The sequence below is a fragment of the Oryctolagus cuniculus genome, chromosome 2, assembly GCF_051225735.1.
Source record: "Oryctolagus cuniculus isolate XC-2025 breed Fujian yellow rabbit chromosome 2, ASM5122573v1, whole genome shotgun sequence".
Lineage (NCBI taxonomy): Eukaryota > Metazoa > Chordata > Mammalia > Lagomorpha > Leporidae > Oryctolagus > Oryctolagus cuniculus.
The window spans coordinates 21,676,802-21,701,578 of NC_142868.1; the positions used below are offsets into that span (position 1 = coordinate 21,676,802).

General features: G+C 39.2%; 1 protein-coding gene across 8 annotated transcripts in view; it reads left to right on the forward strand.

Annotated features, from left to right (window-relative positions):
• TBC1D19 (TBC1 domain family member 19) overlaps positions 1–24,777 on the forward strand; it is a 177,439-nt gene that overhangs the window by 51,970 nt on the left and 100,692 nt on the right. For all 8 annotated transcript variants that reach the window (XR_016229836.1, XR_016229834.1, XR_016229835.1 and 5 more), the window contains 6 exons: positions 2,055–2,130; positions 6,856–6,930; positions 7,478–7,541; positions 8,498–8,544; positions 14,567–14,677; positions 20,421–20,493. Coding sequence is in view for 5 of the 8 variants with exons in the window: in XM_051842268.3 (XP_051698228.1) it covers positions 2,055–2,130; positions 6,856–6,930; positions 7,478–7,541; positions 8,498–8,544; positions 14,567–14,677; positions 20,421–20,493 (446 nt within the window). In the remaining 3 variants the exon portion in view is untranslated. The remainder of the gene's footprint in view (positions 1–2,054; positions 2,131–6,855; positions 6,931–7,477; positions 7,542–8,497; positions 8,545–14,566; positions 14,678–20,420; positions 20,494–24,777) is intronic.

Genomic DNA, 24,777 nt, shown 5'->3' on the forward strand with positions numbered 1-24,777 from the left:
GAATTTTAGCTGTTTTGTTCACTCTTTAATATGGAATATTTCATAGGTACTCATTAAATATTTCTGAATAAGTATCTAACTTGACTTTGGTCTTTTTTTTTTAAAAGATCTATTTATCTATTTGAAAGGCAGAGTTACACACAGAGAGAAGGAGAGGCAGAGAGAGAGAGAGAGAGAGAGAGACAGAGAGAGAGAGAGATCTTTCATCCGCTGGTTCATTCCCCAATTGGCCACAATGGCCGGAGCTGTGCTGATCTAAAGCCAGGAGCCAGGAGTTTCTTCCGGGTCTCCCATGAGGGTGCAGGGGCCCAATGACTTGGGCCATCTTCTACTACTTTCCCAGGCCATAGCAGAGAGCTGGATCGGAAGTGGAGCCACCAGGTCTCGAACCACTGCCCATATGGGATGCCGGCACTGCAGATGGCTGCTTTACCTGCTACACCACAGCACCAGCCCTGATTTTGGCCTTAATATGAATAGTTTTTGAATTGCTGCCTCCTTTTTTTTGATGGATTTCTTTGATCATTAGATAACTCTTAAGATCATCAGTAAATAGTCTCAAATTTTAACCCTAAATTTCTACTTTACTAAACCTAGACATAATTGCCATTAAATTGGAAGGATTTTAGAACAATAATTATAAACCACATGTTCCTTTACAAATGAGGTACATATTGTACAATGTGAGATAATTTTTAAACTATCTTGCCTATAGGATAAATCCTAAGTATCTAGAGATTGTCATTTTCTTTTCATTTGTGAGTGGGGAAAGATTTTAGTGGAAAAATAGTTTACCAGAATTATTATTAATTAGTCAACTGCCTGATAGGTTATGTAGGATAGGTTGCCTTATTCCACTCCAGAAGTGTTTCGGTATGAATAGGTGAGCCTTATGCACTGAAGCTCTGGGACAGATGCAGGTGGTTTGGAATGCTGTGTTATATGCCTAGATGCCGCTCTTCCCCTTTGGACCAGGAATTTCTTCCATGATTTTCGATTATATGGTTGCTTTGCTGTGGGTACAAATGTTATGATTAATTTCAACTGGAGTTATATTTTTAGTGAAAGAGGTTGGAATTTCTAAGTAGTTATTGAAACATCATGTTTTCTACTGCCTTTTCTGTGATTTCATACCACTTTGTTCCAACTATTCTGAACTTTCCTGATCCTTAAGCATTCCAGATGTTCCCATCTCAGATTTCTGTGCTTGTCTGGAATATTCCCCCAGATCTTTGCATGGTTGTCTTACTCTTATCTTAGTTCAAATATCAGATCCTATAGAGTGCTTTACTGCCCTCCAAATTACGTCAGTCTCATTAGACTGTGTTTCTCATGGCACTTACTGTTGGCTGGTGTTATCCTATTTCTTTGCTTGTTTTCGTAAGTCTTGACTGTGTTTTTTCACTAAGTTCATGAAAACAAGTAGACGTAGTACATAGAATGGCTTATATATTTGTTGACTATTTTCTTAGAAAAATAAGTTTTTAATATAAAATGTACTATTACTTGGAAAACAGAGAGAATTATAATAAATTAAAATTTTGATATTTTGTTAAATTTATGAATTTATGTTCTACATATTAAAATGTGACTGTTACCAAAATTAGTATTTATAATTTCAATTAGGTAAAAAATATATAATCATGTAGACAAGCAAATTAAGAAAAATGAAATGAGTTTCTATATTGGTAAGTTAATGGACTTTTTAACTTTGAAAAATATTTTATTGTTGTAATACTTATACACTAAAATTAACTGTCATAAAAATTTTTATGTGATCATTTACAGAGATAAATTTAACTTGCTTCAGTTTATCATGCAAGTTATCATGCAATTAATTTGCTTTTAACTTGTGATTAATATTTTAGACTAGAACTTAATACTGATGGGATATGAATTGTATTAGGCCCTTGTACCGTATATAAACACATAAAACTGTTAACAGATATTCTATTTCATTTATAATATGAACTGTAGAGTTAAGTAGTTCCTAACCAAGAGGGTGAATTATCCAGAGTAGTATATAATATTGAGCTACCTCTTTTTGCTCCTAGGTTTCCTTTACCTAGTCACCCTGCTGCACCTCCTGAACATCTTAAAGAACCTTTGGTATACATGAGGAAAGCACAGGTTGGCTATTATTTATTTTCACTTTATTTTCTGTGCCAAGTAATGTAATGCAAAGCAAAAGATTCTTATTGTTGTCAGGAGTATATATTATTCATTATATGAGAGTTTGGGTAAGAACCATTGTAATAATGTTAACTGCTATACTAATATTAATAGTATTTGCATAGTCTTACCTTTTATTTTCAATAACTGTGGACCATACCTATTTAACTATAGAAAGCCTGGAAAAAGTTGAGTAGAAGGGGAAAAATCATCTATTCTACTGGCCTGAAATTTAAATATGATGGAAATATTATGTGACAATCTTCTTCATAACCTTGTTAAAGAAATGAATGTGAATGAATTGACACCTTCTTCCTTTGAATTTTCCACTCAAGTCAGTTACAGAAACAGTATTTAAAATATATTTGTTTTCACAGTAGGATGCCACATATTGATTGTATTCCATTACAGAATTCACATGAACCTGCTTTCAAAATGGTCTTTTTTCCATTCAGTCTTTTGTTTATAGCTTTTGTCTATATTCCCACTAAACTAGGGTCTTTTTGCTTTTTACTTGTTAGGCTTCTTATTTGATGAAGCATTAAGCCTTTTTTATTGTAATGTGAATTTAAAAAATATTATCTCAAAAACTAGCAAAAGGGAAAAACAGGCAGACAGGGATGGCGGAAAGGAAGGAATATCATTATATTCTTAGAATTGTATCTATGAACTATGTTGAGTCTGTTAGAAACTAATTAAAAATTTTTAAAACCTGGTCTGGCAACAACTAAGAATCACTTTAAAAGAATAAAGTAAAATAATGTAAACAGAAAAAATGTAAAGCTGTTAAAACAGAAATCAGTAAGTTCTGTCACATGTCCCTAACTTTTTCAACTGTCCTTCTCTGTCCAGCCTGTCCAGCCCTCATGCCCCAACTCATGTTTGGTGCAGTGCTGTTCACGAGTTGCCCTCTCCATGCAGGGCAGGGCTCTCTGACTGCCACTGCTGGGGTCTTTAATGGCATCACAGCCCTGATCAGCTATCATTGTCCGGCTCAGAACTAATGGACCCCATAGCATCCTGTGAAGCCATCACTCAGCTTCTGAGTCTACTGCACTTGAGTTACCACATTCCACAGCCGTGAATGTTAAATAGATTTTTATTGTTTAACATTTATTTTAAATATTTAAAGGCCCTAAAAATTAGATGATGAAAGGAGACCATATAAAGAAAAATGTGAAGAGAGTTGAGGAAACATGTATTTCTATCTCTGAGTGTCATCTTTTAAAGCTAGAAACCAGACATTTATAAAGCATTTTACAAGTTGAGTATCCCTTATTGGAAATGCTTGAGACCAGAAGTGTTTCAGATTTGAGAATTTTCTGGATTTTAGAATAGTTGCATAAATTTAGCTCTAATCCCCAAATCAAATAAAAAATCCTTCCAAGTCCTCAACTTTCTGACTATCACGTCAGCACATCTTCAAGTTTTGAACACTTTGGATTTTAGAATCTTGGTTTAGGGATGCTTAACCTGCAGTTAAATGATACATATGTGAAAGAATTGTGTGGCCTTTTGTTTTACATATTTATAGTCAAGAAAATAAAACTAAAAAGGTTGAGTCTAAATATTTTTGGTGAAGTTTGAAAATTTCCAAAAAGTTTAGTGAAATTATCAGTTTTAGAATCACAGATATAAGAAATAAAATCTACTATCCCCGGTCGGGGCGCCGGATTCTATCCCAGTTGCCCCTCTTCCAGGCCGGCTCTCTGCTGTGGCCAGGGAGTGCAGTGGAGGATGGCCCAGGTGCTTGGGCCCTGCACCCCATGGGAGAGCAGGAGAAGTACCTGGCTCCTGCCTTCGGATCAGCGCGGTGTGCAGGCCACAGTGTGTGGGCCGCGGCGGCCATTGGAGGGTGAACCAACGGCAAAAAGGAAGATCTTTCTCTCTGTCTCTCTCTCTCACTGTCCACTCTGCCTGACAAAAAAGAAAAAAGAAGAAATAAAATAAAAAAAATAAAAAAAATCTATCATTTCTAAAAAGAAGAGATGGAGAGGTAAATAGTATTTCCTTTCTGAAAGCATACAGCTAGCTGTTGAGAATCTGTGTGAAAGATCAGTATTTTTGTTATATATGAGTGCAATATGCTATTCTTCTGGTTGGGAATTTACCCACTAGATCAGGGATTAGCAAAGGAGTATCCCTGTACTAAATCCAGCTTTCCATGTGTTTTTTTTTTTAAATATTTTCTTTTTTTTTTTTTTAATATTTTCTTTTCTTTTTTTTTCTTTTTTTTTTTTTTTCTATTTTTTGACAGGCAGAGTGGACAGTGAGAGAGAGAGAGACAGAGAGAAAGGTCTTCCTTTGCCGTTGGTTCACCCTCCAATGGCCGCCGCGGCCGGCGCACCGCGCTGATCCGATGGCAGGAGCCAGGAGCCAGGTGCTTTTCCTGGTCTCCCATGGGGTGCAGGGTCCAAGCACCTGGGCCATCCTCCACTGCACTCCCTGGCCACAGCAGAGAGCTGGCCTGGAAGAGGGGCAACCAGGACAGAATCCGGCGCCCCAACCGGGACTAGAACCCTGTGTGCCGGCGCCGCTAGGCGGAGGATTAGCCTAGTGAGCCGCGGCGCCGGTCGCTTTCCATGTGTTTTTATGGGGATGGAGAGCTAGGATTAAAGTAATTTTGTAAAAAAAAAAAATTAACTAGTTGAAACATCAAGATAAGAATAGTATAATATCTTGCATACATAAAACTTATAAGAATTAATAAAATTGTTTTATTGTAAACATAAAAATGTTATGTTCATTTATTTAATACTGTCTAAATGACTACTTCTGCACTATAATCACAGAGGTAGGTAATTGAAATGTAAACTTTCTGGCCTGCAAATCCTAAAATATTTATTATCTGCCCTTTTACACGAGGTTTGCCAACTCCTGCACTCAATTATTCATTCTTTAAGAGCAGGGACTGTGCTTTTATCCTCAGCGTCTAGCACAGTACTTGGCCAGCAGAACACTCAATCTGCTGAGCTGATTGATTTTTAACCACAGTCGTCCCAGTTGCCTTCTCTCCCAGATGGTGTCTGCCTGTCGTCTTACTCTGAGTCTGCTCTCCTTGAGACAGCCAGTTCTTCAGCTCTCTCTCCTCTTTGCATGAAAGCGGTCTAGTCCGTATCTCACTACTGCCATTCCATCACATCCTCTCTTGCACTTCAAAATCTCTTGCCATCAGACTTCTGTCATGCTGCCCTCAGCCTAAGGCCACCTCTGCTGTCTAATTTCTCTTCTGACTGTTGACTACTTCAGGGGAAAACCACGTGACTTCTGTGCTGACCATTAGTCTAGTCTGAATTCCTTGATGTAGCTTTCAATGGAGTCTTTCTGCTGCCAGCTAGTACTTTTGTTAGGCTTTATTCATTATCTGCTTTCCACTTAGGTTGTTTTGAAACGTATCCATGATGTGTAGGCTCCATTTCTGCCAAAGTCTCACTCAGTTTTAACATTTGCCACTTTATTAAAGATGTTTGTTGGGTGTGGGTGTAGAGCTTGGAAAGCGTATTCACATAAAGAAAGTAATGTATTTACATATGTATTGAAGAAGAAGCTATGAATAATGACAAAAGTCAAAGCTGACAATTATCAAATGATGACTAGCATTATTATGCCACTGTTTGAAGCAGTTTACATGTGTCAGCTTCCTTCTTTATAATCATCACATGAAGGGGCTGTTATTATTTTAATTCTGTGTTTGACAGGTTGTAACTATCCTTTATGAGTAATATACTATATAATTCTTCGCTTTTCTTCTCATTACGTCTGAATTTTGGAACTTTGGTATTATTTTATTTCAGTTTCAATGAGCCAGAAGTGGCATTTTAGCTTATCATTGAAAAATACAGTATATTAGTTCTGTGGATAATCAAATATATGACTGACTATTAAAATTACTTGTAATCTTCAGCTTGCAAGAAATAGAGGTGGTAGAAAAAAAAATCAGTCAATATTGTCAAAAATCAGTTATGATATATTCTCAAAGGTAATTGGCTTAGACACTTCAAAAAAGTCATTTTCTTAAGAAGGACACAGAGACTGTAGACTAAATTACATCGAAAGAGACATACCTATTAAATGTAATGCCTGAATTTCAAGTAGATCTTGGCTTTTTAAAAAATAACTATGAAAGACATTTTTGGAATCCTGAAAAGCTTCAAACTTGATCTAAGTATTCAATGATATTATGAAGTATCATTACTTTTCTAAGGTGTGATAATGTCGTGATATGTGGGAGAAGATCCTTATTCTAATGATATGCATGCTGAAGTTTCAGGGGTGAAGTGTCATGTTTGAAATAATTACAATAGAATATATAACATTTTATTGTGTACTAGATCATTATGGCAATTGATAAGTATCAAACATTTAAGAATTACTTTAATTTAATGTACTTTTTTGTTGTAAACTGTTTTTCCTAATGTTTTTACCATATCACTTGTTGGCTCATTTTTTATGTCGATCCTCATTCCCATCCTCAACTAGAAGCTCTGTTCTTTGAGGACTGAGACTTTGTCACTCACTGCTTTATTCCCAGCGTCTGGCACAAATGAGGCAGGAATCTATTTGCTGAGTGAACTAATGAATCAGGATAGCCAATTGCTGCCATTTCTGTATAACTCATAATTGTAACTTTTATGTTTTTTATTAATAGCTAGAAACAATAATAGTTTCTTCTTTATGTTTCAGGGAAGTTGGGAAAAAAGAATTTTGAAGAGTTTAAATAGTATGTGCACTGAACTGAGTATCCCATTGGCACGAAAGGTACTTTTAAGATTTTTCTGTTTAAGTATTTTATTGGTAATCAAGAACTAGAAAGAAAAAAACAAAAGAACTAGAAAGAATGATGAAGAAATTCTACAGTTGGTAGGCATATTTTTTTTACTAGTTTATCAACTTTTTAAAAAACCAATTTATAAAAGGTCTGTTTGAGGGATTATTCTCTATAGACTTCTGCTGTGTATGCTATAATAATTATTATAAAAAACATCTTTGAGAATAAATAGAACTATAGAATGCATAGTACAGATTATTTAGATATTTGGCTGTAAAGATTATTAATACCCTTAAAGATTTTAATTACCTTTCCTTGTTGGCTAATTCAGCATACTAGCCATATTCCTTGAATCAGAAACATAGATAATTTAAGTGTAATTCTCCCCACCAAATAAAGTTCTCCATGTTCTGTGAAATTATTTTTCTTATGTTATGCTAGCTTATTTAATTTTTTAAATAAGCTGTTGATTTTTGATTTTTAGCTGCATTACTAAGCTTCAAAAAGTGAAACCACTTTTAAAATTACCTTTTGTAGAGGCCAGTTGCAGAACAGAAAGAACTTCTCAATAAATGGAATGAAATGGGAACCGATGAACCAGGTATATGAAGAGTCTTTTTTTCAAAATTTAGTATTAGCAAAAGAATTGCCATTTTAATTGTGGATCCAGAATAATATAATTAACACTTTTGGAAGGATAGCAACTTTCTGTCACCGTTAATTCCCTAAACTCTGTTTTGTTTACTTAAACTTCTACTTTATAGTGTAAACTTTGGTCTGTGTTTTCCAATATTTTGAGACTATTTAAATCATTTTACCCATTTTAAAGGAACATATTAAAACATTTTTATAAAAGTAAATTTATTGTGTAGACTTCTGAGACAATTAAGGTAAATGTTTTATATAATGTTACATTGAGATGTTAAAATAGGCTGAATACTGAAAAATGTGTTTTGTGGCCTTAAAGAACTTATTTTGGTGCATTTTAATATATCTAGTCAATTTTATAAATATATAATGAAGAGCAGCTTTATTTCATTTACTGTGATAAATAGATGCCTGTAATTGCATAGAAAGATTTATACATAACTCTTCTTCTCTGTTCTCTCTGCTTAAAAAATAAGATTGGGAGACAGGCAAGCAGCAAGTGCCATCGTAAAGGAAGCAGTGTGTTGTTGGAGGATAAAAGGGGGAGGTTTAATGCAACCAGATGAATATGCTGAGCATGTGTTCTTTGCATTCTAAGTACCTGGAGAATTTTCAGATAGCACCTTTGCATTACATTTACATTGTTTTACAAATTCAGTTGTAAATAATTTGTTGTAATTTATGAATTTCTGGAGTTTCTTCTAGAGTATTTCATCTAGGCCATCACTGAAAAGAGGGCTTCTTTATTTTTATGTTCCCAAAATGTAACATAACATCTGTCAAATAATCAGTACTCAGCAAATACTCAGTATCTGTACTGCAACATATGGAAGAATCATTAACATGTAGCTTTAATAAGACTTCATATAATGTGTAACTGAAATAATCTTTGCATCTATCTTATTCTAGATTTAAGCCTTTTCAGACCTGTTTATGCACCTAAGGATTTTCTTGAGGTAGGTTCCATTAGATAAATATACATATGTTAATGAAGGAATAACATTACATAAATATACATATGTTGATGAAGGAATAACATGAGGGAAGTGGGAGGTAAGATTACCTCATGGCAGCAACTGGGCCCAGCGTTGTGGTGTAGCGGGTAAAGCCACTGCCTGTGACGCCAGCATCCCATATGGGTGCTGGCTTGTGTCCCAGCTGCTTCACTTCCGATCCAGATCCCTGCTAACAGCATGGGAAAAGCAGTGGAAGATGGTTCAAGTGCTTAGGCCCCTGCTACCCACATGGGAGACCTGGAAGAAACTCCTGGCTGTCTCCTGTGGAAACTTTAAAAAAGTTGATGTGAATATAGAATAGTGATTACTAGAGATTGCGAAAGGTTAGAGATAGAGGGAAGGTGGATGATGGGTACTGAAAGGCAGTTTTATAGAAAAAATGGATTCTGGTGTTCAGTAGAACAGTGAGGGGATGTAGTTCATGGTAACCTATTACATATTTTATGAATAATTAGAACCAAGGACCCTGAAGTCTCTCCAAATATAGAGTAATGATAAGGGGATAGAAACATCAATTACCCTGATTTGATCTGTACATATTGCATATAAGTGTTGAAATAGATACTGTACCCCACAAACATTTACAATTATTATGTGTTAAACATTTAAAAAATGTTTACATAGATGGAAATGTTAACTAACCTGATTTGACCATACACATTGTATACATACGTTGAATTATCAGACTGTACCTCACAAATATGTATAATTTAAATCTGAATAAAGTAAAAAATAAAAGCCAAAGTCATGACAATGGCCCTGAGCACCTTAACTGATCTGATACCCGTTATTTCTCGGAGTGCACCTGCTGCTGCTTTTCCTCCTAATTTGTTTGCTCATGACACTTTAGCCGCTTACGTTCCTCTGGCTTCCTCTCATCTGCAGGCCTTGCTTCTTGTTTTCTTGGCTTCAGTATTTTTTCCCTAATTGCCTGCCTGCATGTTCCCTTACTCCCCAGGTCTTTGCTGAATTGTCACCTTCTCAGCCAGGTCTTCCCTGGCGCTCCTTCTTGGAATCCATTATACTTCTTTCCAGCTTTGCTTTCCTCTGTAGCACTTGTCATTATAGAAGATACTAGTTCTTTATCTTGTTAGAAAAATTAGTAATTTTCTCTTGCATTTCTTTAGATTGTGCTGTTTCTAAATAACTACTAAGTATGAGATAGTAAAAGAAAGTTTATTTCCTTTTGACTTGGTGCTTTTGAATATTGAACAGTATTTTTGCAGCTCTTCAGATCTTTCCTAGGGCTAACACACTGGAAACCAGTCTCTTCAGTTAAAAATAATTTTATCACAGGGGCAGGGGCTTTTCCTTCTGTTTTGTTCGTTGCTGCAGTAATTACACAGGGACAGGTGATTGATAACACCCAGGCAAGGCTGTCTTTCAGGAAGAACAAATGCACAGAGAGCCTCAGTCTCAGCCGAGCTCCCAAGGCTCAGTTAGCTGTTCTTCATTCTTAGGTTAGGAACCATCAAGATATATGTGAGATTATGTAGATTAAGGAGACAAGGCACATGTTTTTAAGAGGGATCTTTTATACTCTGACTGGTTAAATTAGCTGCAGACATTATTAGTGAAAGGTGTTAAGGGAAATGACTCCAGGAGAATTTTGAACATTGAATAGTGAATTATAAATGACTAATTAGTACATTTCATCTAACTTAGCTAAAGATTAGCACCAGACTTCTAGGTATTCATGGAAGAGATAAGTATGAGTTACCATCAACCACTTGCAAATTAATCCTATCCCTAACTGTTGTGTCACCAACAGGTAGAACAATGCTTAGAACATAGTTACTCAATAAATACTTATTGAATGAATGAATGAATGAATGTTGTACATTTAATTTTATCTTGTTATTTTGAACCTGTTGTCTGATACCAGTTTGACCAAAGTAAAACTTTGTTAGAAATTACTTAAGGGCCTGGAGCTGTGGTGTAGCGGGTAAAGCCACCGCCTGCAGTGCTGTCATCTCCTATGGGTGCCAGTTCAAGACTCGGCTGCTTCATTTCTGATCCTGCTCTCTGCTATGACCTGGGAAAGCGGTGGAAGATGACCCAAGTGCTCGGGCCCCTGCACTTGTGTGAGAGACTCAGAAGAAGCTCCTGGCTCCTGGCTCCTGGCTTTGGATTGGCCCAGCTGTGGCCATCTCAGCCGTTTGGGAGTGAGCCAGTAGATGGAAGACCTCTCTCTGCTTCTGCCTGTGCCTTTCTGTACCTCTACCTTTCCAAAATATAAGTCAATTAAATAAAAAGAAAAGAAAAGAAACATTCAGCCTTTTTGAAGTACAGTTTATTTTTAACTTCAAAGAAATATTAGTTTGGTAAAAAACTGCCTTTATTATGTTGATTTTCTTTCTCTCAGCTTCTCTCAAAGCCTTTCCTTTTCTAGCAATTATGGGTTGAAATTTAATGTAATTTTTTAAGAGATTTATTTATTTATTTGAAAGGCCAGGTTAGAGAGAGAGAGAGAGAGAGAGAGAGAGAAAGAAGGAAAGACAGAGCGAAAGAGGTCTTCTCTCTGCTGGTTCTCTCCCCAAACTGCCACAACAGCTGAGACTGGGCCAGGAGCCAGGAGCTTCTTCCGGGTCTCCCACATGGGTGCAGGGATCCAAGCTCTTGGGCCATCTGCTGCTGCTTTCCCAGGCACACTTACAGGGAACTGAAGTGGAAGTGAAGCACCTGGAACTTGAACTAGCACCCATATGGGATGCTGGCACTGCAGACAGTGGCTTAACCTGCTGTGCCACAGAACTGGCTCCTCATACAGTTTTTCTATGCTTATTTTTAACTGTATTTTCTCTTTAATAGTCATAACGTTGTGTTCCCTTGAGGATTTGTTGCTAAATTGACCCTTTTATTAGTCATGCTGAGATCTTCTTTGTCAAGAACATTTTCGTAGTTATAATTTCTACATTGTGATATTTTCTCTTTTCTGTTACTCATGTATCCACAGTTTCTTCTCCTTTTTTTTCCTGTTCTGATTTCCAGTACAGTATGATCTTCTATTTATGTTATTAAGGTTAAGCTGTGCTGTTCTATATTAGTGTATATGTAATATTGTTGATTCTTTGTTAGGATAGATATTTTAGTTTTTAAACCAAAAACATTAATTTTTTTAGCTTCAATATTGTATTTGCAATTCTGAGAATTTGGCAATAGAACTGTTTGTTTTATCAGCTATTAGTTAACTGTTCATTAATGCCTTACTCAAATATGATAGTGCTCCTGTTATTATCATCTCCACCGACTTCTTGATGGTTTCTTTTCTTGAAGAGTTTGAATATTTTTTAAAGTTGTTATTATTGTTCTTTACAGATTATGCTTGTTACTATTAGAAAAATAAGAAAGCATACGTAAGAATAAAATTTAAAGATTACTAATAGTACCATCATATAGCAGTAATGGTATTGTTTTTATACTTTTGATTTTATTTATTTATTTTATTTTATTTTTTTAAGGGAAAAGGTTTACGGGGAAAACCCGACAGACTGGAAGGAAGGGGCGAAGAAGGAAAAGAGGGAGAGGGAGAGCGTAAGAGAGAGATCCAGAGAGAAAAAGGGAGAGAGCAAGAGAGAGCAAAGGAGAGAGAGATCAATGACATATTATGATATATTTTTCATTTCATTGCCTGTATTAATTGAGATATCCTACACTGTATTTTATTGTATGAATTAAGCATTATTTAAATAATCCTCTCTGATGAGAAATTTAAATTGCTTGATATTTTTCCATTTAAGCAGTATACCATAAACATTATTTCTTCACTATGAGGGAACCTCAAAAATTTCATGGAGGCACCAGTGTTGTGGCACAGCAGGTTGAGCTGATGCCTACAGCACTAGCATCCCAAATGAGCACCGATTCAAGTCCTGGCTACTGCACTTCTGACCCAGCTCCCTGCTAATGCATCTGGGAAAGCAGCTGAAAGGTCCCAAATGCTTGGGTCCCTGCACCCACATGGGAGACCCAGATAAAGCTCCTTGCTTCTGGCTTTTGCCTGGCCTAACCCTGGCCATTGTGGTCATTTGGGGAGTGAACCAGCAGATGGAAGATATCTCTTTCTGCCTTTCCCTGTCTCTGTAACTCTGTCTTTCAAATAAATAAAATAAATCTTAATTTAAAAAGTTAATGGAAGGGGCTGGTGCTGTGGCGAAGTGGGCCAAGCCTCTGTCTGCAGCATCTGCATCCCATATGGGTGCCGGTTCTAGTCCCAGCTGCTCCACTTCCAATCCAGCTCTCTGCTATGACCTGGGAAAGCAGTAGATGATGGCCCAAGCGCTTGGGCCCCTGCAGCCACATGGGAGACCCAGAAGAAGCTCCTAGCTCCTGGCTGCAGATGGGTCTAGCTCCGGAATTTGTGGCCATTTTGGGAGTGAACCAGCGGATGGAACATGTCTCTCTGTCTTTCCTTCTCTCTGTCTGCAACTCTCTCTCTCCAATAAATAAATAAAATCTTAAAAACAAAAAATGTTAATGGAAAAACAATTAAAACTCTCTGAAATCCATGCATAGGTTTTCATAATACACATTTCCATGAGCTTCTGGAAGACCTTGCATATGCATGGATTTCAAAATTTTTTTGCAGAACCAAAATAAACTTACCTGTCAATTCCACTTTCCGTGAATGTTTGAGTACCTTTCTGTCTTTGCAAATATTTTATTATTTTCTCAAAGTCATGTTCTGTATTCATACTTGTGGAAGTGAGATTCCTAGATAAAAGGATATATAAATATCTAAGATAGTTTTAATCTATTTATATTTGCGAACTATGTAAATTGTCTTTTTTTTAGCTTTGCTTCTAAAATTTCTTTATTTTGTCCTTGCAGATTTGGTTTAGAGGTTATATCCTGTAGTGCTACTCCAACATTCTTATAAAAGTCTGGCTAATTTCTCTTTTTATTTATTTTAATTATTCTGAATTTTAAAAAAATTATTTGAGAGATGCAGACAGAAATAGAGATCTCCATTTAGTATTGGGTCTCCTGTGTGGGTACTGGAGAGCCGACCACTTGAGCCATCACTGGTGCTTCCTAGCATGTGCGTTAGCAAGAAGCTGGAACCAGGAGCAGAGCCAGGAATCAAATATAGGCAGTCTGCTAGGGGAGGCAGATGTCTCCAGAAATGGCTTTTTAACTACTCAGACGAATACCCACCCCAAATTTCTAATTTTTAAAATTGTTAGAGTTGATTTTTAAATATTTCCTGATATAAAGTCTTTGTTTTTTCTGTCATCTTCCCTGGGAAAATGTTATAATTATTTTTATTTTTTATAACTTTAAAAAGATTTATTTATTTATCTGAAAGGCAGAGTTATGAAAGAGAAAGGGAGGGATGGATGAAATGGATGGGTGGGTGGACGACACACACACACACACATACACACACAGAGAAAAAGAGAGAGAGAGAGAGATCTTCCATCTGCTGGTTCACTCTTAAAATGGCTGCAACAGCCAGAGCTGGACCAGGTGGACACCAGGAGGCTAGAACTCCATTCAGGTCTCTCACATGGGTTGCAGGGGCTCAAGTACTTGGACCAGCTTCTACTACTTTCCAAGACACATTCGCAGAGAGCTGGATCAGAAGTGGAGTAGCCAGGACTTGAACCTGTGCCCATATGGGTTGCTGGCACTGTAAGTGGCAGCTTAATACACTGTGCCACAATGCTGGCCTCAAAAATTTTTTGTTGTTTTTATTTTTAACTGAGTGCTTAACTTTAAAGTCTAGTTTTTACATGGTAGTTTATTAATTGGACTATTAAAACCATCCTAATTAAAAGCAGGTTTATGGTATTTTAACTTTCAATATAATTTAATACTATCTTAGAATGTGATTAAAATATATGCATAACTTCAGATAGTTTTGAATTTTGTGGTGGTATTTGAGAGCATCACTATGAATTTCATAAACATAAGCATCCTCTAAAGAAACTAACTAATTTTGTTGGATTTATTTTTAAAGGTATTAATTAATCTTCGCAACCCAAATTATGAAAATGGCGATCCTCTTAGTTTCAGGACTCATTTGGGTTTAATCCAAGTTCCTCTGAAAGTGAAAGACATCCCTGAATTGGTAAGCATAAACTTTAAAAATAACATATTTTAGAAGACAACCATTAGAAAAGTGTTTTATTGCAGCGTGTATCTAAACCACTAGTGTAAACTGATTGAAACAAATTGTGAGTTTTTTAAAATTGTTTGTAAGAAAGTACATTTTACTTATTTCATCCAACTTTTGTGGAATTCATAACATGGTGAGACACTGGGAGAGACAGGGAAGGTCAAGAAGAGCTAGAGACTTTCCGCTCTGGAGCCCGTCCCTGACATTTGGTGAGGAAGCGAGTTTTAAAATGAAGAGTGTGGAGATTTCCTGATGGTGGAGTTAAGGTATTATCAAGCCTTTTGTTTATCACCCCAAAACAAAGGCTGTTGATTTTTGCATATTGATTTTTTTTTGACAGGCAGAGTGGACAGTGAGAGAGAGACAGAGAGAAAGGTCTTCTGTGGGGAGCAATCCGGACTGGACTAAGTTACTGAAATTAAGACTTATTCTATGCATCTGCTCTCCCACAATATGGCGCTGGGAGAGAAGTAAACAGCTTCCGCACAGCTGCCTCCAGTTCAACCAATTAACTGTAGGACTTGCTCCTGATTGGAGAGCAGCGTACTCGGCGTGTGGGCAGCCGAGTTGGGATTGGCGGAGGAGGACTATAAAGGAGGAGAGAGACGGCATGCACCGGGAACATCTATGGGGAACATCTAAGGGAACCCGTGCAGCCCCCGAGAGAGCCGGCCGGCGGTGTGCCGCTCCCCTGCGGAAGTGGGGAATGTGGCCAGGGGGAACTGCCCTTCCACGGAGGTGGAAGGGATAGTAGCCAACCCGGGAAGAACCAGCAGTAAACCCGGGGAGGGCCGAGCAGACGAAAGAACAGCGCAGGGTCCTGTGTCGTTCCTCCACGAAGAGGGGGAGCGACATAATGGTGCCGTGACTCGGATATGAAGCCTAGGCAGGGCTTGGTGTCGTTCCTCCACGAAGAGGGGGAGCGACATAATGGTGCCGTGACTCGGATAGGAAACCTAGCTCGGATAGCAAACTTAGGAGGGAAGAAATGACTCGGATAGGAAACCTAGGATGGATAGCAAACTTAGGAGGGAAGAAACGGGAAGAACTGGGAAAATACCGGAGAGAGAGACTAGCAAACAGCCTAGGGAAAAGCCGGACGAAAAGGGTGCCGGAAGAAGCTATTGAAAGCCTAGGCATAGACTCGGATACGGACTACAGGGGAAGCTGGGAGAAATCTCTAAGGTCGAAAGCGAAAGTGAAAGCTAGAACAAACAGACTCGGACGCGGACTGTGGGGAGAGGCCAGGAGAAATGAGGGAGGAATATCGTTGGAGGAAAGTTTGGGGAAACATACCGGGTAGAGAAAAGTGTTAGGGAAATTGAAGCCGCGGGGGGCAGGCCAAGGCGGACACGAAAGCCACTTTGGGATTCTCAAGTTAGCCCGGGAATAGGGGGCGAAAAGTTGAAACCAGAAGCTGAAACGTGAGCCTGGTTGGGATCCGTCTGATTAGCCCGGGGAGCAAAGGACGGGAAGCCAAACCGTGGGGCAGAGACGTATGCTGGGTTGAATTCGCCAGGCTAGCCCGGGGAACTTAGATTGAATGCTAGTGGCGGACACGTAAGCTACGCTGTGTTACTCGCGGAAGCCGCCGCGTGCAGAGAGAGCACGGGGCATGAATAGATAGGGAACGGGGCTGGCGCGAGGCCGTGGTGCAGACGCGAAGGGCGTGGAGACCGCAGAGCGTGCGAAGCCAAGCCACGCAAAGCCGAGCCGCGCAGATGAGAGAGATGCGGGCTGAAGCGGCTCAGAGCCGGAAAGCTGCCGAGAAGCAGCCTCGGGGCGGGCGCAGCCGGGAAGCTGCAGGGATAAGAGAAATAGAAGTTTAGAAATAAAATGAGAGAAATAAGAATGCTGGGAGATAGAAGTAAAATGGGAGAAATAGGAATGCCCGGAGATAGAGAAATAAGAAATAGAAAGGCCTCCCTACAACACTGCAATGTGAGAGCTTGGATTCGGTCTGCCCGATTAGTGAGGCGATGAGCACCTGGGCGGCTAGCAGCTTATGCGCTGCAGGTCACCGAAGACAGGCACGAATTAACATCAGTAAGGCCTCCCCACAAAAAGGCAATGAGAAGGCTTGGATTCGGTCTGCCTAATTAAGGCGGTAAGCGCCAGCAGGCGGCTCGACCAGAGTGTGAGCCGCAGGTCACCGAACACAGGCACGCATCAGCGCCTAAAAACCTCCTCACAACATGGCGAAGAGAGGACCCGGATTCGGTTTGCCTGATTGTAAGAACCTGTGGCAACTCTAGCAAGTAGAGCAGAGTGTGTGCTGCGGGACACCGAAGACAGGCGCATATCAACGCCAAAAATAAAAAGAAAGGGGGATCTGTGGGGAGCAATCCGGACTGGACTAAGTTACTGAAATTAAGACTTATTCTATGCATCTGCTCTCCCACAATATGGCGCTGGGAGAGAAGTAAACAGCTTCCGCACAGCTGCCTCCAGTTCAACCAATTAACTGTAGGACTTGCTCCTGATTGGAGAGCAGCGTACTCGGCGTGTGGGCAGCCGAGTTGGGATTGGCGGAGGAGGACTATAAAGGAGGAGAGAGACGGCATGCACCGGGAACATCTATGGGGAACATCTAAGGGAACCCGTGCAGCCCCCGAGAGAGCCGGCCGGCGGTGTGCCGCTCCCCTGCGGAAGTGGGGAATGTGGCCAGGGGGAACTGCCCTTCCACGGAGGTGGAAGGGATAGTAGCCAACCCGGGAAGAACCAGCAGTAAACCCGGGGAGGGCCGAGCAGACGAAAGAACAGCGCAGGGTCCTGTGTCGTTCCTCCACGAAGAGGGGGAGCGACAGTCTTCCTTTGCAGTTAGTTCACCCTCCAATGGCCGCGGCGGCCCGTGCGCTGCGGCCAGCACATGGTGCTGATCTGAAGCCAGGAGCCAGGTGCTTCCTCCTGGTCTCCCATGTGGGTGCAGGGCCCAAGGACTTGGGCCATCCTCCACTGCACTCCTGGGCCACAGCAGAGAGCTGGACTGGAAGAGGAGCAACTGGGACAGAATCCGGTGCCCCGACCGGTACTAGAACCTGGTGTGCCGGCGCCGTAGGCAGAGGATTAGCCTAGTGAGCCGCGGCGCCAGCCTCAGAGAGTTTTGCACCAAAATAAACTTATCTTTTAATTGTTTTTCCAGTAACTTTTTTTGTTTTTAAGATTTTATTTATTTATTGGAGAGATAGAGTTACAGACAGAGATGGAGAGACCAAGAGAGACATGTTCCACCTGCTGGTTCATTCCCAAAATGGCCACAAATTCCGGAGCTAGGTGCATCTGCAGCCAGGAGCTTCTTCTGGGTCTCCCATGTGGCTACAGGGGCCCAAGTGCTTGGGCCATCATCTACTGCTTTCCCAGGTCATAGCAGAGAGCTGGATTGGAAGTGGAGCAGCTGGGACTAGAACCGTCACCATTTTGCACTAGGTTAATCCTCCGCCTGCAGTGCTGGCATCCCATATGGACGCTGGTTCTAGTCCCGGTTGCACCTCTTCCAGTTCAGCTCTTTGCTGTGGCCTGGAAGGGCAGTGGAGGATGGCCCAAGTCCTTGGGCCCTGCACCCGCATGGGAGACCAGGAGGAGGTTCCTGGCTCCTGGCTTCGGACTGGTGCAGCTCCGGCCGTTGCGGCCATTTGGGGAGTGAACCAACGGAAGGAAGACCTTTCTCTCCCTCTCAATGTCTGTAACTCTAGCTGTCAAGTAAATAAAAAAATCTTTAAAAAAAATGTTAGAAGTCCTAATAGTAGAGGTTAGGGTTTATCAAGAAAGTGCTCTGGCTTTTCAGAAGAGGAAATGGCAGATTTCTCTTTCTGGAAGTGGTGGGAAATCTACTCAGAGATACTTCCATTTGAACTGGTTCTCAAAGGAGTTTACTAGGGAAAGAATCAGGAAAAGGTAATTTAGGAAAAGGCCCACTGTGTGCCTGAGTGGGACTAGTCTTGTGTTGTCTGTAGGGACCTTAAGCTGATGAGAAAGCATTCTTAGTTATTGGAGAACCTAAAGCCTATTATTAATTTCTAAGCAAGTGTGACTCTATGCCCTAGCAGACCGTTAGTCCTTCTCTTCTGCCTCCCCTGTATTCAGGTGGCCTAGTGCTGTGATTCTAACTTGGATGGTTTATCTGTGACCCTGCCATGTCTAAGTACTCAACTTGGTAAGGGCTCAGTGAGTCCTGTAACCCTATAATGGAATAGCACTTAGACCTAGTCACAGTGTTAGGAAGATTCATCCACTTTAAGTGGAAGTTCCTTAAAACTGTGATTTATTAACTGTCAAATGAAATTCCATCTATGTCCTGTTTGCTAATTCAGTCATGTGGTTCAAAAAATACTGAACCCCTCTGCTATGTCAGGCCTCTGGATGAATACAGGGTGTGCAAATATGGATGAGTCTTTGACTTCACACTGCAAGCTAGTGGGAAGATGAACAGTAAAAAGGTAGTTTCACTGTGATGTGGTTAGGTGCTTCAATAGAAGTTGGTATGAGATAATACTTATGTATGTGCATAGAGAGTTGCTTACATCAGCCTGGAATATCAAGGAAGGCTTGAGAAGACATGAAACCTGAGACGAGTTTTGAAGATCAGAGATTTGAGCCCACATCTGCTCATGTTGAGTAAGAAATATTTTGGATACAAAGCCTACTATTGAAGTGTTTATCGGGCCTGCATCCTTTAGTATGAAGACTAAGCTTGTTTTAAAAATGAAATACAAATTAACAAGCTAGTGATGTCAATGAAGTAACAGTGTCTTAAAATGCATGGAAGACAGTGATTGAAAATAGAAGAATAACAAATTTTCAGCTTACTAGTCATTAAAATGTGGGAACATAGGTTGCAGTACTTTTTAAAGCTATAGACAAAATCAAGTTTAGTTAAGAATGGAAATAAAATGGCCGTTATTTAGAATCAATACAAAATGAAATGTATGTATGTGCATGTTAGGCTGAGTAACTGTTTTGTGATAAACATTAATACATCACAGACTTAAATAACAAGATAATTAGGAAGGATTAAAACTAATTCTATTTTTTAAATGGAGAAGGAAGTATGGTTTTAGCAATTAGAATAGTAGCAAAACATTGAGGCATATATTAATAGAAATATTTAATTACTTAGGGAATAAAAATAATGTGTATAGTATTTTTAAAAATACCGAACATTACTTTCCTTAGACATTCCTAGATAAGTAGAGGAAGTAGGGAGAATGAATCCAGTTTATTCTTATTTTAACTGAGCAGTTGCTAGTCTAGTTTTACATAAAAATAAATTTGTTTTGCGTATTTGTTTAGTTAATTAAACCTTAAGACAAGTACAATACCAAAGAAAGCACAGATATATGATTGTTTTACTAATTTTAGACAATTATTTTTGAAGATTATAATTGTGACAAGTGCTACTTATACTGTGTGTGTGTGTGTGTGTGTGTGTGTGTTTTAGGAAAGGTTTCAATGCTTCTAGTTCTCTACTCAAAAGCACAATTATCATTCTTTATTAATTAACTTGTTGACTAATAAAAATCAACAACTATTTTTGGGAAGCTTTCTAAAAAATATGAGCCATACTCATATTGGGCAAAACTACATTCATTTTTATATTGCAATTTTTATTTAAGCTGATGTGTAGGTGAATATGATCTTATACTAATGTGCAGTAAAGTCTGAGATGTATGTTAATGTTACATATGTTATTTTTCAGAAAGAATACTTTGTAGAACTTGGCTTAAATACAGGACAACTGGGTATAGATGATTCTACACAAGTGCCTCCTGGTTAGTATTCTTCTGTTTTTATAGCACATAATTAATTAATCTTACAGAATAAGATATCTTATATAGTTCTGTTCATGGCTAGTGATAGCCTTATATAAGAAAAGGAACAGAAATACTAAGACAACCCTGAATTATATGTGTATTTTTCCCTTTTGAAATAATCTTTAAGAATTGTTTATGGAGTTGGCATTGTGACAGTGATTTAAGCTGCTGCCTGTGACACCAGCATCCCCTGTGGGCTCTGGTTCATGTCCCAGCTGTACCATTTACGTTTGATTCAGCACACTCCAATATGCCTGGGAAGGCAGTAGAAGATGGCCCAAGTGTTTGGGCCCCTATACTCATGTGAGACATGGAGGAAGCTTCTGACTCCTGGCTTCAGCACAGCCCCAGACCATTGTGGCCATTTGGGGAGCGAACCAACAGATGGAAGATTTCTTCCTATCTCTTTCATCCCTCTCTCTTTGTAACTCTGTCTTTCAAGTAAATAATTTTTTTAAAATTGTTTGAAATTATTCTAAACCTTATAGTAGCTATACTTTAAAACACTAGATTTATTTCTTAAACTAGAGTGTTGATTTTCCTTCTTTGATTTACACATAATGCAATAAATATTCAGTGGGAGCCTACTGAGGGCCAGATACTGGTGAGTAAATTCGTGGATGTAAGGCATAGTCCTGCTCTTAGTGGTAGGCGACATAGATTCAGTGTGGCAGATGCTGTGACTAGATGCAAAGGGGTAGCTGCATCAGAGCAAAGAGCACCTCCACCGTCTGGAGCAGCCTGACATTCTGTTAGTCATCAGTTATTTTTGCTGTCTCTGCTTGTCAATGTAGGTTTTCTAAAAGCTGGGTTAAATTCATGTTCATTTAATAAGATTGTTTTCAGTGGTGTAGTATTTGTGTTTTTGCCTGACTTGAGAATTGCTAGGCAACAAAATTACTTGGAAAGAAGAATTGGATATTATATCTTTGCCCAGGGTTCACTGGGATTTTTATTTTCTTAGCCTTTGTCTATGACTTTGGTTAAGTTGGGAATTAATGCTAAATGTTTGAAAATGCTGCTACTGCTTGTGTTTTGATAGAGACAAGTTTTATATTTAGGATTAAGTCCAACTGTGACTTAAAGGAACTGTGTTCTTACTCATCTTAAAAACCCCTATTACTATGTCTTATCATTGCTTCCATTCAATTATTGTTATATTTGCAGTACATTCTTCTCATACTAATTAATCAAGTAGAAAATTAATCAAGGAGAAAAGTCTTTACTATTATATTGCAGAATTCTTATTAACAAATAATACTAATAAAAACACTAGATATATCACTTGTTCCTACAAACTCCTGAATATGTATTTATTTTATTTTTTAAAAAACCTTATTTATTTGCAAGACACACACACACACACACACACACACACAGAGAGAGAGAGAGAGAGAGAGAGAGGGAGGGAGGGAGAGGGAGAGAGACAGAGATTGCTCCCATCTGCTGGTTCACTCCCCAAATACCGACAATGGCTAGGGCTCCAACAGGGCAAGCCAGGAACTGAAATGCAATCCAGGTCTCTCACATAGGTACAGGGGTCCAACTGTTTGAGCCATCATTGCTGTATCCCAGGGTCTGTGAGTCAGGGCTCGGAGCCAGGAATTGAACTCTGGTACTCTGAAATGTGGGTGTTGTGCCTACCAGGTTAAATGTCTGCTCCTGCATTTATTTTAAATTTATGCACACATACACAGACACACAGAGACAAACTCATATACTTCATGTGGAAACCATTTATAGTATCAGCAAGATCAGCATGCTTTCATGAGACTCTGTCATTGTGGAAGGGAGTTAGTGAAAAGTTTGATATGAAAGTGAATCTTACTAGATGTAAATTTTGCTAAACAGACATTTTCAATAGTTTGTTATTTCTGAATAAAAAGGTATTCAGTTGGCACCGAATTTCCTGAAGTGTATTCTGGGGGAGTATTCGTAATTTGTCCTGTGAAAGAGGATCTTGTTGTCACATAAAGTTTGGGAAGGCCTGTGATGTATACTTTCGTTAGATGAATAATGTGTGTCACTATCTTAAAAGACTATGAAAATTCCTGGGTAAACTATTTTAGCTTGGCATCTCCCAAATTTGTTTTACCACAGAACTTTCTTTTCTCCAAGCAAGATCTGTTAATACTGATGCAGCTGTTAATAGGATGGTCCTCAGAGCACTCTGAGAAACATGGAATAGAATATAGACTGGAGACTCTGGTTCTGCCTTCTTTGGGCTTCTTATTCTTGGCTAGAAAATATCATTTAGAAAGTACAATTATTATATTAACATGATAGTTAAACTATGTAAAAAAGTATTCTTGAATATTGCTTATTTCATGCTGCTTTGTGAAATAAAACACTATCATCATCCAGCAGTATCATTCATTTTAATAAGAGAACAAAAATTTGCTGTCAAGGTTTGATCCTTGGTTACTAAGCCTGACAATCATAGATAAGTAAGGTGAAAATTGTTACTTTATATGTAGCCTCTGAAATAAATATGTTTTTGTCAGACTTTTTTTTCCTTGTAATCTGTTTAAATTTTACTAATAGAAAATGGCTTTATGGGGGCTGGCGCTGTGGCATAGCAGGTAAAGCTGCTGCCTGCAGTACCGGCATCCCATATGGGCACAGCTTCGAGTCCTGCCTCCTCTGCGTCCAATTCAGTTCTCTGTTATGGCTTGGGAAAGCAGTAGAAGATGGCCCAAGTCCTTGGGCCCCTGCACCCAAGTGGGAGACCTGGAAGAAGCTCCTGGCTCCTGGCTTCAGACTGGTGCAGCTCTGGCCATTGTGGTCATCTGGGGAGTGAACCAGTGGATGGAAGACCTCTCTCTATCTCTCTCTGCCTCTGCCTCTCTGTATCTCTGCCTTTCAAAAAAATGATTGTTTGTTAGCAGGAATCCCAGACAATTTTCTTGGTCACTGAATACTGATCAGTTGATTACTTTTGGGGACATCAGAAATAGAATACAATAAGCTAAAAAAGGGTACTTTGGTTCAGGTATTCTATTTAATTAAAAAGCTATGGATTATTTTTTCCATCTAAAAATTATCTAATACTGAAAATGTACCAAACATACAGTAATCTTTCTTTAAGAAAATTCTTCTGCTTTTTGCTTATTGTTGTAATTTTATGTATCAAGCCATATTTTTTAAAATATTTCAGGTAATGGAAAACTGGCTGCTTCTATTATTCATTGTTGGGAGTAATGGTGTAGTTGGTTCTGCATTTAGATGTCCTTGGAGTACTCAAATTCTGTCACTCTTTACCCTAGCAACCTCCATCCTCCCAAGAGTGCTATGGGCACAAGAAATATTAACAAATGGAAAACAGAAGTATAGTACCATTTTGTATTTGGCTGGAATAAGGTTGGGTGTTACAGAACAGACTTTCTAGAAAACGGTGTTAAATTATCTTAGCCAAAGGGACAAGCTTTGTGCTACAGTGTGTTAATCTGCCACCTGAAATGCTGGCATCCCATGTTGGAGCTCTGGTTTGAGTCTTGGCTGCTCCATTTCCAATCCAGTTCCCTGCTAATGTGCCTAGGAGGGCAGAAAAGAGGTCCAAGTACTTGAGTCCCTTCACTTGGAGACTTGGATGGAGTTCCTGGTTCCTGGCCTCTGCTTTGCCCAACCCTGGCCATTGTGGTTGTTTGGAAAGTGAAACAGTGGATAGAAGATCTCTTTTTCCCTCTCTCTTTGTCTCTGTTTTTCTCTAACATTTTGCATTTCAAATAATGAAAATAAACCTTAAAAATAAAACTTAGCCCAAGATCAGTCTCCTTGTCCTTCTGTGTCCTTATCTCACTCTCTGAGGCCATTAAGCCACCCTTGATAAGAACTTCAAAGTACCTGGGCATGAGCAGCCTCGTCAGGAGAGCATCAGGTTCCAAGTTGGCTACCAAGTTGCCGGAGACCTAGGCTGTGTTTATGGAGAGAGCCATATGCAAGTTCATGTCCTTTAACACACAGTTAATTCATTGGAAGGAGTTATCTACTGCTGTGTAATCTGATAAATGCAATCAACAGTTCCTCCTTTCCCAGGAGTTTGGGAGGAGGAGGAAAGAAAGTTGAGCTACTGATTTTCTATGGAATGAACCAAAGATCTAAAGTCACAACTCCCTCCATTGCCATGACTTCGTATTTCTTTGTTTTACTCTAATTTTAATACAACTTTTATAAAGTATAAAATGCATGCTGGAAAGTACTTACATCATTACAGATCAGTGAAGGTTTCCAAAGTGAGTGCGC